Here is an 11,843-nt window from a genome sequence, read left to right as displayed (position 1 = left end):
TAACCTTTAAATATTTAGCCATGAATAGAGGGTGGACTGGCATTGATGGCTATTTTAGTACTAATGCAGAATGCTTTTTAAAAGCTACATTTTAGCATGCATCAAGCTAATGATTAACACTTGCAAGTGTAATTTTCAATGTTAGGATAAATTTCTCTTTATTTTAAGGTGTTCTGCCAAAAGTAAATATGTTATTCAATTATTTACTAGTAGGAAAGTAGCCTTAAAGAATGAAAATGTTCAGAATATTAAAACATAAAATTTCTTATTTATGAAAATTTACTTATGTATTTCTATCATCTAGACAACCTTTCCTTCTCTCCCAAAATAAACTGCTGCTTAACACTGCACACACGCGGGGAGAACCGCCTGAGGAGCCGTAAGCATCCTGGACCCACTGTACGGTGCACGCAGCACACATATGAGAGGCATTTCCATACTGAATTCTGAGTCATAAAGTTCACAACGTTTTAGAGACCAAGTTTCATAAAATTTTTACTTAAAAAAAAAAATGTTTTACAAAACACCATTCTTTCAATCAAAGAAACTTTCTGTTGGGTACATGGAGCTTTCTACCGTAGAGATTATAGAACAACAGTCAAACAGGGACAGATTTTTTTAAATAGCCACCTAGCTGCAAAACCTACAAGAAGTAGATTTTTTTTTTAAAGTGCCTTTAAAAAGGTAAAGCAAGTAATATAATTGTTGAATCTACTTGAAATTTTAAAAGTTTCTTTAAAATGATCCATATGGTGTGCACAATATCGAAGCTGGAACAAAACTGCCAGTATTTAGTTTGAAACACAAAAACAACACATATGAACAGCATTCTTTGAAAAATAATTCAAAATGCTGCCACCATATGACATGGCAAACCTAACAATGAGTGCTGACGGTATTCAGAGAATTAACAAAACAAGCTGAATATTAAAGTATTTAAATATTTACTTTGATTTCTTTTTAATACCATCGATAAGAGTAAGAGAACTTGCTGCCAAATTTACTCAGGATGCCTTATTTCAAATTACATGTAACATATTTTGCTATACATTTTCTAAACAATTGCAAAACTACGTTTTAGGATGTAAACTCCCATTTCCTAGGCAGGCCCTAGTTTTTCTGCTGCAATCTAGCAGCTTTGAACTTTGAAACCCTCTTTGTAGTTCCTTCTGATACTTCTGACAGAACTTCTCTTCGTTCTGGAATGGTGGGTAGCACAGGATGAGCCATGGCTGGGTGTGGTGTTAAGGAGGGTGACAAAAACTCTTTTTCTATTACAGTTCCAGAAAAAGCCTAGAAGACAAAAAATCAGATTATGATAACAAAGCACAAATAAGATGCCCACAAAATCTTTATCCTGCATTGCAGTGCCAGACATTTCTTTTCATAAGATTTTCTGATACACAAAACTACAACATCAAAATACAAATTGCTCATAGAAATCAAGTACCATTAAAAAGTATTTTAATTACACCACCAATACAAATAGATGTTTAACAGTACACATGTAAGAAAACAAAATGTAAAAAACATGTGCATATGGGATTTAAAAAAAATGGGTAAATAAAAGGTCCTCAACTTTCATACATTCATTCCATTCACATCCAGACCATGCTGTGAAAAATAATGTATTAAAATTAAAAATTCTATTAGAGTGTCAAACATCAACTGATAAATGAGCTATCCTATGGTGACCATCCTGCCTGAAAGCCTACAGCCCAGTTTCAGTAGCAGTGACCTCTCTTAGGTGGTGTCCATTTATGCAATTATTTGATTATTTTATTGCATCTTGCCACAATTTTATTTAAGGTCAGTGGAAACAGAAAATTAAAAGTGCTGGTGCTAGTGGAAATAATTGTCTATCTCGAATTTTAATGCAATAAATTCAATAACAGAAATCAAGGCACCACAAAAATTATTCTTTAATTTCAACCCCCTATTTGCTGGACATTTTTTATTTTTGTCTACTGTAGTGTGTATATGATGTGTACAAAATGTATGTACAAATGTATATACTGCGTACAAAACGATGGAAATAAAACCAAAGATAGGTCTTTTCTGTATCTTTTTAAGGAGAGATCCATCAAAATCAAGTTGTTATGGTTTTTTTTTAAAGATTTCTAGTATTTGGAATCTCCTTACTTTCATCTTCTAAAAACTCATTATGTACAAACTTAAATTTGACACGCATTTGACATGCAAACTGTCAAATATATTTTACTTTCCTTTGTCTACCAAGTGAACAAATCAGTTAAGACAATGTATCACTTGAGTAGTTTAAAAAGCCAATCTGCTCCAGCTTGCCCCACCAAAGGAGAACCAAGAATGCCCTGACCCTCCCACACTACTGTGAGACCCTGCATGGAGTCCAGCTTTTTAAAGGGAATTCAAAGTCTACTTTTCTAAAAACTCTATTTTATCATGATGAGTACAGAGCCTTCTTATTATACAAAAAAAGCTCTTGAAAAAGAATATTTTAACATTTAAAGATAAGGAAAAATATCTTTCAAAGTACTTGCCATAATCATGAACTATTTATTTTGATGTTAAAAACTTTATAACAGCTAGATGCTAACTGTAACAGTTCAATATGAAATGCAAAGCTATTAAGTAGGATGAAATGAAAATAAACTCTAGTCTTGAGTTCTAACTATATCATGATACATTAACTCCTTACTAAAACCTAATTTTCAGATACTTAAAAACAGCAAAAGTCTATCACTTATTTTTCTAACAGTATGGAAGACTATTAAATAAGATACTCTCCAGGTCAAATGAGATCATTATATTGGGAGTAGGAAAGGAGAATATTCTAATCATACAAACTGTACCTAAATACTAATGATCTCTCCATTGCCAATTACTATTTAGTACAACTAGTACCACCTAGGGACATGAAGCACAAGCAACAGAAGTCTTATGTATATTTGCTGCTGCTGCTGCTAAGTCGCTTCAGTCGTGTCCGACTCTGTGCGACCCCATAGACGGCAGCCCACCAGGCTCCCCCATCCCTGGGATTCTCCAGCAGGAACACTGGAGTGGGTTGCCATTTCCTTCTCCGATGCGTGAAAGTGAAGTTGCTCAGTCGTGTCCAACTCTTAGAGACCACATGGACTGCAGCCTACCAGGCTCCTCCATCCATGGGATTTTCCAGGCAAGAGTACTGGAGTGGGGTGCCACTGCCTTCTCGGTACGTATGTTTACTCATATACAAAGATAAATATTTTAATATGTATTTGACATATACTCAAATGGGTACATAAGTTTGATAAGGGCCTGAGTTCCCCAGTCTTCCCAAATACTTTTTAAATTAAAATCTGAAATACCCACTAAACACAAGAATAAAAAATATCAAGTGTGGGTATAATGGAATCGATAACATTCTTATTTTGGTGTCTCCCAGTATCACTCTTTTCCCCACACACAAAACTGTGTGTAACGTGGTAGGTAACACTGTTATATGTGCACTCATTTTTCTGAGGAGAGGATCTATAGCTCTCACTAGACTGTAAAATGGTTCCATAACTTCCAAGAGTTAAAAATTTCACTGGCACAAGCCAAAATATAGAAGAACTATAGATAATTATCTGTCATACGTTACTTATTTTCTTCTTTAACTCTACCAAAGCATTTAAAAGAGAAAAGTATTATCTGTTGGGCCTCCCCAGTGCCTCAGTGGTAAAGAATCCACCTGCCATGCAAGAGACGCAGGTTCATCCCCTGGGTCGGGAAGATCTGCTAGAGGAGGAAATGGCAACCCACTCCAGTTTTCTTGCCAGTAAAATCCCATGGACAGAGGAGCCTGGTGGGCTACAATCTATGGGGTCGCAAAGAGTCAGACACCACTGAGGGACTGAGTGTGCACACAGCCATGCACATAATCTGCTACTTGAACTATTTTAATTTTATAACACTGGCTATAAGTCTGGTCTAGTGGAATTTATTTTTTAAAGGCTGCTAAATTATTTTCTAGCCATGAGACTTCTCTAGTGGTGCAGTGGTTAAGACTCCATGCTTCCAATGCAGGGGACATGGGTTGGATCCCTGGTTGAAGAACTAAGATCCCACAAGCCGCACAGCATGGTCAAAAACAATTTTCTAACCAAAAATGAAATATATATCCTAATTAAGATACATTAAAATTTCTATTTCACAGAAACAGAACTTCAAGAGTGGTAATACTTTGTTACCAAACAATTTCAAACTATTTTAATACCTATATTGTTTTTGCTAAGGACTGTGTGCTGTGCTAAGTCGCTTCAGTCATGTCCAACTCTTTGAGACCCCATGGACTGTAGCCCACCAGGCTCCTCTGCCCATGAGATTCTCCAGGCAAGAACACTGGAGCTGCTAAGGACTTTTATAAATTATCAATTACCAAAAAAAGTACAAGCCTATGATTAATTAGGCTCTATGACTTCTGAGACTAAATATATGTATGAACCAAAGAAGCTACAAAATAAACAATGTCATTACCCTGTCAATTAATGTCATTAAATAACTATTCAAAATAAAATAATTTAAAGACAATAAGATTAATGATTCATAGACCATACCTGGAAGATACAGCAGCTACAATTTTTTAAGTCTTTTCAACTCCCAAAATAACTATGTAAAATGGGGAAAACCTGAAATTGCATATCCCTTTGAAATGGAGCTACCAATACCTTTTTAACTCTCAAAGATACTATATGAAATAAAGAATTAAAGATACACACAAACCTCAGGTGTTACTGATAAAGGCAAAAGTTTCTTTTGATGATTTTCTTGTTCCTCTTCCAAAATGCTCTCACTAGCATCACTACAAGCGGCCTCTTCACAGCTAATGCTTCTCAACACTCCCCGTCTATCATCAAAATCAGCAGCACTGCTCTCACTGGTATCACTGCAAACACTGTTCTCTCTACTTCGAGACTTCAGGATTGACTTACGAGGGACGTATTCTCCATTCACAACATCAACAAAGACTCTATAATATAAAAATCATATATGTTCTTTAGTTAACATAAAACAGGATAAATTTATAATGATTTTTTGAAAAGTCTTTTCTAGAAATTAATTTAAAATATTTTATTCAAACATATCCAAAATTTTCACCATCACAATAATTTTGTGGCCTCAAGTGACATCTTTATATTATCAATATTTTTAAAAGTATAATTTTTTGACCCAATAAAATACAGCAGTCTATTTATAAGTATGTTCTGGGTGACAACAGCTTGATTGTTTTGTCCAAAACGTACATATATTTTCGAAGTCATTTAGCAATTTTCACTATTTTACAAATAAGGGTCATGAAAATAGTAGATATTTTCAAATGACAGCTTTCTCAGCAAACATTACAACAAAAAATTGAAAGAGCGTACACAGACTCTGTGAAAAGGCAGACCACATGGCTAACCAAGCACTGCCAAAGTGGTGGAAGCACAGCGCTGCCCCAGCACAGAAACACACTGTCATCTCTAAAGTTCACATACAACAAGTTTTGACCAGATTGGGAATGTTTTAAAAGCACTAGTAAAGAGGGGGAAATGCAAAAAAAACGAGCAATGTTCTACTTGCTTTGAACTGGGAAGCTGTGTTGGGGCTCAGCAGCGCTTGTTGACAGCCTTTAAAACACAAAGCTAACTCCATCAAAATACTTCACTTTCCAGTCAGAGACTTCTGTGTTACGAGCAACCTTTTCCTGTAAATACTCAGTTGCAAAAAGAGAGAAAGGAAGAGCAGACTGCTCTGCTGTCTATGAATACCACTCACCTGTAAATATCAGCAGGAGTCCTGATCATGGGCAGCTCTTGGGGAGAATGACCACTGCCAGAACTGTTCTTTCGCTTACGCTTGGCTTCTTCTTTTTTTTCACTGAATTTTAAGGTGGTATTTTTTCCAGTATTTATACGGACCTAAAAATTTCACAGCAAAAAAATCACTATCATTTTGACAAATTAAGGCCAAAACTAAAACCAATAAACTCTACAATTAAAGAAGTAATAGTAATAGAGGCAGTTTACATATTTTGACACTGAAATAATGTGCATTATCAGTTAAGACCTAAAAGTCCTTAGTTTATCATACTTCTATGCGTTACTTCTTGAATCCGGGGTCCTCAACCCCTGAGCCACGGACTGGTATCAGTCTGTGGCCTGCTAGGAACTGGGCTGCACAGTAGGAGATAAGCAGCAGGCGAGCAAACGAAGCTTCATCTGTATTTATAGCTACTCTCCACCGCTCACATTACTTCCTGACCTCAGCTTCCTGTCATATCAGTGGCAGCATAATAAACGTAATGCACTTAAATCATCCCCAAATCATTCCCTCCCATCCTGCCCCATCCATGGAAAAACTGTCTTCCATGAAACCAGTCCCTGGTGCCAAAAAAGGTTGGGGACTAGTTTTAAATGACCAATTCTAGTCATCAGCAACTATTATTATACAAAAAGCAAAATACATACAAACTAAATGCTAGATTATTACAAGCTTTCACATCACCCATTACTTTGATATAAGTTTTTGGCTTAAATTATGCATTTCAAAACAAAGAGCACAATTAACCAAAATAAATATTCAGTAAGAATATAAAATTTAAGTCATAAAAACAATATGAGATAATGCTTAACTATTTAAAATTTTTAAATACCTCTAATTTTTTAAAATTTAAGGATCAAAAAAATAAAATCAAAGCTATTCAGGATTAACACATTATTCTTCTATCCCTACTTGGCATTTATAGCATCTTTCCATATTAATGACTGTTCTTCCCCACAACATTCCTGCAAATATTATTTATTCTTCCTGCTTTATCTAAATGAAAACCAACTTAAAGCTTGAAAAGAAAATCACAAAACAAAATTTTTTTTCTGGTAATAGGTCAATTTTTTCCAAAGAATTCACAAGATGCTCTTTTAGTCTGAAGTATAAGAATATATATTTTAAAAAACTATGTAATTATTTCACTTCACATTAGAGTAGCGAACACTTAAAAGGACCTAAGAAATAGTAAATATGTTTTAAATATGTTTCATTAAATAATAATCACAGGCACTTAAGACTGATAACCACAGACCGTTAACTTTGATACAGGCAATCCCTACAAGGGTACCTTATAGCTAAAAAGAAGAAAAAGAAAAAAACAAAGCACTAAATTAAGACAAGAGAGTCCCTGTTTTATTACTAACTCACTCTATAGTCTTCTATGCCTTAAGTTTCCTTGAGAAAGACAAATTGGAAAGATGAAATTCCCGGTGGCTCCTTAAAGCAGTATTATGAGGCCAAGAGAGCAAGGGAATGAGTTTAAGGTCCTTCCTTCACTAAGATCCAACGTGCTTTGATCTGGGATTTAAAAACTGGGGATTCTACAATAAGTAAAGAGGGAACAAAAAGTCTTTTGATACTAAGAAAAGCTGTATTAGAAGCTCTCGCTCTAGTAACCCCAGCTCTAAAACACCAAAACTCTATAAAGTCCTGAATACCCAGAGGTGCTTATATTTACTTTGTGAGAAATGGAACTAATTTTTATTTCCTGATAAATTTTTCCTTTTTGCTCATCATGCTCCTATTCATTATATGCTCACACAGAAATAACCTGATACAATTAAAAATTTAACTAATGCCAGTTACTTTCATCATAAATATACACAAATACTCATCTGATCCCCTTCCCGACCACCAAATTTCAAATTGTATTGTGGCTTCAAGAGAACAACATACAAATACCAGCTAACTATCTAAACTTTTTTCTTTTTCTTTTTCAGATAAAACTGGTCATAACAAGAGGCAAAAGATGGTTTTCTTATTTGGCACTATCAACAATATTAATCCCTGTTAATACTGTTCTTTTAAAGAGAATTGTAGATGATCATTAATATTCAAATCATATGAAAAAATTAGTAAAGTTAAAAGTATACAAACCCTCTTAGGTTCGACAGTGTGAGAAAAATATATTGTTGGTATAGAATTATCTTCAACCCCTAAGGTATCATGGTCATTTTCACTATCACCACCATCATCATCATTATCATCATCATCTTCATTACTGTGGTAAGAACTTGAACCATTCACTGAATAGTTCAATGGACTATTCACTTGACCATTGAAGAGTTCTGAATTTGTAAGACTGTTATAACAATTGCTGAGGGCGAGAGAGTCTGTTACTTGATGCATCATATTCACATTTATGTTCTGATCTTCCTTTTCCTCTTCAGAGGACACATCTTCTCCATTTGCAATCACAGTATCAGGCTTACTATTAATAGTAAAGAAAAAGAAAACAAGGTCAAACAAACACATTAGAATTTTTTTCAGTTAATTTCAATAGATAAAAAATAAGGTTTTGCATAGAATATTTTTAAACTAGATTTCTAGGTTAATAAAAATGTTTTTAAATGAATGAAAAAATGGTTTCTATGCTAATTCTATACTGTAGCTATTCAAACATAAGTAGAATATGTTCTTATCTTTGCAAGGAAGATATTGGCCATATAAAATAAAATATAATAAAAATAGTACAATCATAAATTAGCATAAAATTCACAGAGAATATTATCTCTATTTGAAGACCAGAAATTACAGCCACAGAATTGTAACATATTCTAATTTTCTATTTTCATAATCAAAATATTTTATAAGCATGTATTGTTATAATTTTTAAAATAAGACTTCTACATATGTATATGATTTATACACATATATACACATTTCCCATGCTTCATTCTACAAAGAATTTGAGGACCTTATAAAAATAACAAAACCAAAAAAAACAACAACAACAAAAAAAAACAAAACCAAAACCAGAAATGCAACAGAATGGAAACAACATCATGCAAAAGTTGAAGAAGAATCGCAATGAAGAAAATCACAAGATTCAAAACTGATTTACAAAAATGAAACAGTATCAGTTAATTAAAAAGACCTAAGTATAGGTGAAATTGTAGTGAAAAAAATATTCTGTGCCTTATTTTTCACAGTAACTAACTCTGCATATCATTTAAGTAAAATAATATAGCAACTTCTATAGTAATACCTTTCACTAAGCACTCTGACAATTTTGAGTGAGCGCTAATGTGTATTTCAAACGGCAACTGGGTCAAGTTTTTCATACTTAAAACTACTTGACCAGATTACAAATTTTGTTGTTTAGTTGCTAAGTCATGTCAGACTCTTTTGCAACTTCATGGACCATAGCCCACCAGGTTCCTCTGTCCCTGGGATTCTCCAAGCAAGAATACTGGAGCAAGTTGCCACTTCCTTCTCCAGGGGATCTTCTCAACCCAGGGATCAAACCCACATCTCCTGCTTTGCAGGCAGATTCTTTACCACTGAGCCACCAGGGAAACCCAGATTACAAACTACTTGCTCAATAAGCAAAAAAGTTTGCAAAGGAAAGCAAGGACAAACATGTTATAGCCACAAACTTAAACTGAATGCATATTTTTCTTTTTAACAAGTCATTTAAAATACTACATTATCTTGACTACAGTAAAAAAAAATAACTCATTTAAAATGTAATATATAAAGTATCCATAATTATAAATATCTGGTATATCTTAATTTATTATACAAAATATGGCTGAAATCGTATAATAAGAAATAGGTATATTAAGTATTTCTATGACACACATATGTATGGGGCATGTGCATGAACACACTGACCTGAAGGAAAATATTCTAGAGAATTAATATTTGCCTTAGAGTGGTAGTGTTACTGATATTTTAGGATAACGTGCTTTTCTGTATTTTATTCAAGGGGCACATATTTTATAAGGAAATGTGTGTAAGGAAATTTTTCATTAGGTACCTATCAATATCAATTTCACCCAGCAATTCTTCTTGTCTCTCTAGTTCTTCAAGTCGATCCCATAGTTCCTTATCAGCAAGCAGATCCTTGGATTTTAGATCATTTGCAAATTCTGCTTCAAAAATATCTGAAGTTTTTGGTTTGGAGTGAGGTTTATGAGCAATTCGGTGTTTTGCTGTTAAAAAAAAAAAAAAAAGGACATGGCCATTAACAGCCAATTTTTAAAAGGCACAAACCTAGACATAATGAGACTTTCTTCTGAGGTGAGGAGGATGTTGAGAAAGAGCAAGACATGATTTTTAAGTCAAACAGTGGAGTTCCAAGGATGTATGACTCTTAGAATCCTGTTTAGTTCAAGGACCGAGCAGTGCCAGCATCCCTGGAGAACACTTCACAAGTGCAGACTCTCAGGGCCTCCCCAGACCTGCTGAATCAGAATCTGTATTTTAACCATAGCCCCAGAGAATTCACATGCACATTAAAGACTATAAAGAGCTGCCTGAGAGCTTCAAAAATGCATAAGCAGAAATGGTCACAATGCACTCTAGTCATAACACAAAATTCAACACAAGTAATACCCATCTTCCATCCTTACTCAAGAGAATTTAGTTACTAAAGTAACACATAAAAGCTTTGTCACAGGATACTTTTAACTCTAAGGCACTGCCAGACAGGAATACCCTAGGAGAAATCTATGGAGCCTAATCCTTGGAAAATTCTACTATAATTTTATATATGAGTATTTCTAGCTTTTAAATTGCTTCATCTTATTTATAATCCTCATGTGAGGCAGGAGATGGATAAAATCAAAACTCACATCTACCTGCTTTTCATTTGAAAAAAATAATCTTTTTAAAAAGCAAATTAAAGCTTTGAAAAGGCAACGGGAGGAAGTCTAATGCTGTTTTATGACATGGTGCTAACAGATGACCTCCATCATATATTCAAATTTACAGAACTGTTTTCTAAACTTGAAAATATCAAAATTATATTTCATAGCCTATTCTCTATTACCATTATTGATAAGAGTATTAACAAATTTTATGTTTCAAACTTTTAAATTACATATTGACATGTCACCACAAAAATCTTAAGTTGTTTTTCATCTCTAACTTATATATACGTTTCTTTTATTTCACCTTCCAAAGCCATATACTACTACATAACCTGTGTGGCTAGAACATAGCTTCTAAAATCACCTATTTCAATTAACAAGTTCTCCTCAGAGTTAATTACTAAAACATGAACTCTAATAACCAAACTAAATGTTAAAAGTTTTCTACAGTAGTAATTATAAACCATTTCTGTTAATGGTTTAACTTTAATTTAATTTTAAACTTTAAAAATTTTCATGACTAGAACACTTTACAGCAGACCAGAGGACCATTGCCTTTATAGAAGTAAATCTAAACACAAAATTGACCTTCGATTCAGCAAGAGAAAGTTATTATATAAACCTAGGAACAACCTGTGTATGGCAAGGCCCGGCACCCAACATAAAATGAATGGCTAAAATATGCTTTGATTTCCTAAAGTTAAAGTTCAAATTGGGAATAGTATTGGGAAAGTTCAAATTGGGATAATGTATAATGAATATACATTATCTGAGTTTCAGATGTTTGGAGCATTAAATAACTTTGAAAAAGCCATGTAAATTAATCACTTAAGTACATCAGTCAAAAATCAAGTTTTTCACCAAAAAGTTATCCATTAATGTGTTTTATTAAAAATATATTTAAATATATAACAATTTTATGTAAGAATTATAAAATGGATAAACAGAACAAATGCTTGCATTTTATGAAATAAAAAGTATCATAAATATAATCTAATATGTAAGACTCCTTAAAGATCAATACAAATGGCAAATATTTAAATAACTATATATAAAAAAGTTTTATTACTTACCCTTAAATTCAAAGTCAGTTTTAATTTCTTCTCTTATGTCAACAATATCACCTGCAGCCTAGTTTTTTAAACAAACAAAAAAAGAACATTAACAATTTGAACTCTCAAAATATTAAAATTAGTGCAATTGTACAACCTAAGACAA

General features: G+C 33.5%; 1 protein-coding gene across 2 annotated transcripts in view; it reads right to left on the bottom strand.

Moving 5' to 3' along the window:
- Positions 1 to 468: 468 nt before the first annotated feature.
- URI1 (URI1 prefoldin like chaperone) overlaps positions 469 to 11,843 on the bottom strand; it is a 61,970-nt gene continuing 50,595 nt past the window's right edge. For both annotated transcript variants that reach the window (XM_006060428.4, XM_025268993.3), the window contains 6 exons: positions 11,699 to 11,756; positions 9,791 to 9,965; positions 7,906 to 8,239; positions 5,758 to 5,900; positions 4,723 to 4,969; positions 469 to 1,293 (listed from right to left, as the gene is read on the bottom strand). In XM_006060428.4, the coding sequence (XP_006060490.3) occupies positions 1,111 to 1,293; positions 4,723 to 4,969; positions 5,758 to 5,900; positions 7,906 to 8,239; positions 9,791 to 9,965; positions 11,699 to 11,756 (1,140 nt within the window). In that variant the 3' untranslated portion in view covers positions 469 to 1,110. The remainder of the gene's footprint in view (positions 1,294 to 4,722; positions 4,970 to 5,757; positions 5,901 to 7,905; positions 8,240 to 9,790; positions 9,966 to 11,698; positions 11,757 to 11,843) is intronic.

Source organism: Bubalus bubalis, chromosome 18 (genome assembly GCF_019923935.1).
Source record: "Bubalus bubalis isolate 160015118507 breed Murrah chromosome 18, NDDB_SH_1, whole genome shotgun sequence".
Lineage (NCBI taxonomy): Eukaryota > Metazoa > Chordata > Mammalia > Artiodactyla > Bovidae > Bubalus > Bubalus bubalis.
Note: the sequence above shows the minus strand (reverse complement) of the source record. Positions and strands in the feature narration are given on the sequence as shown.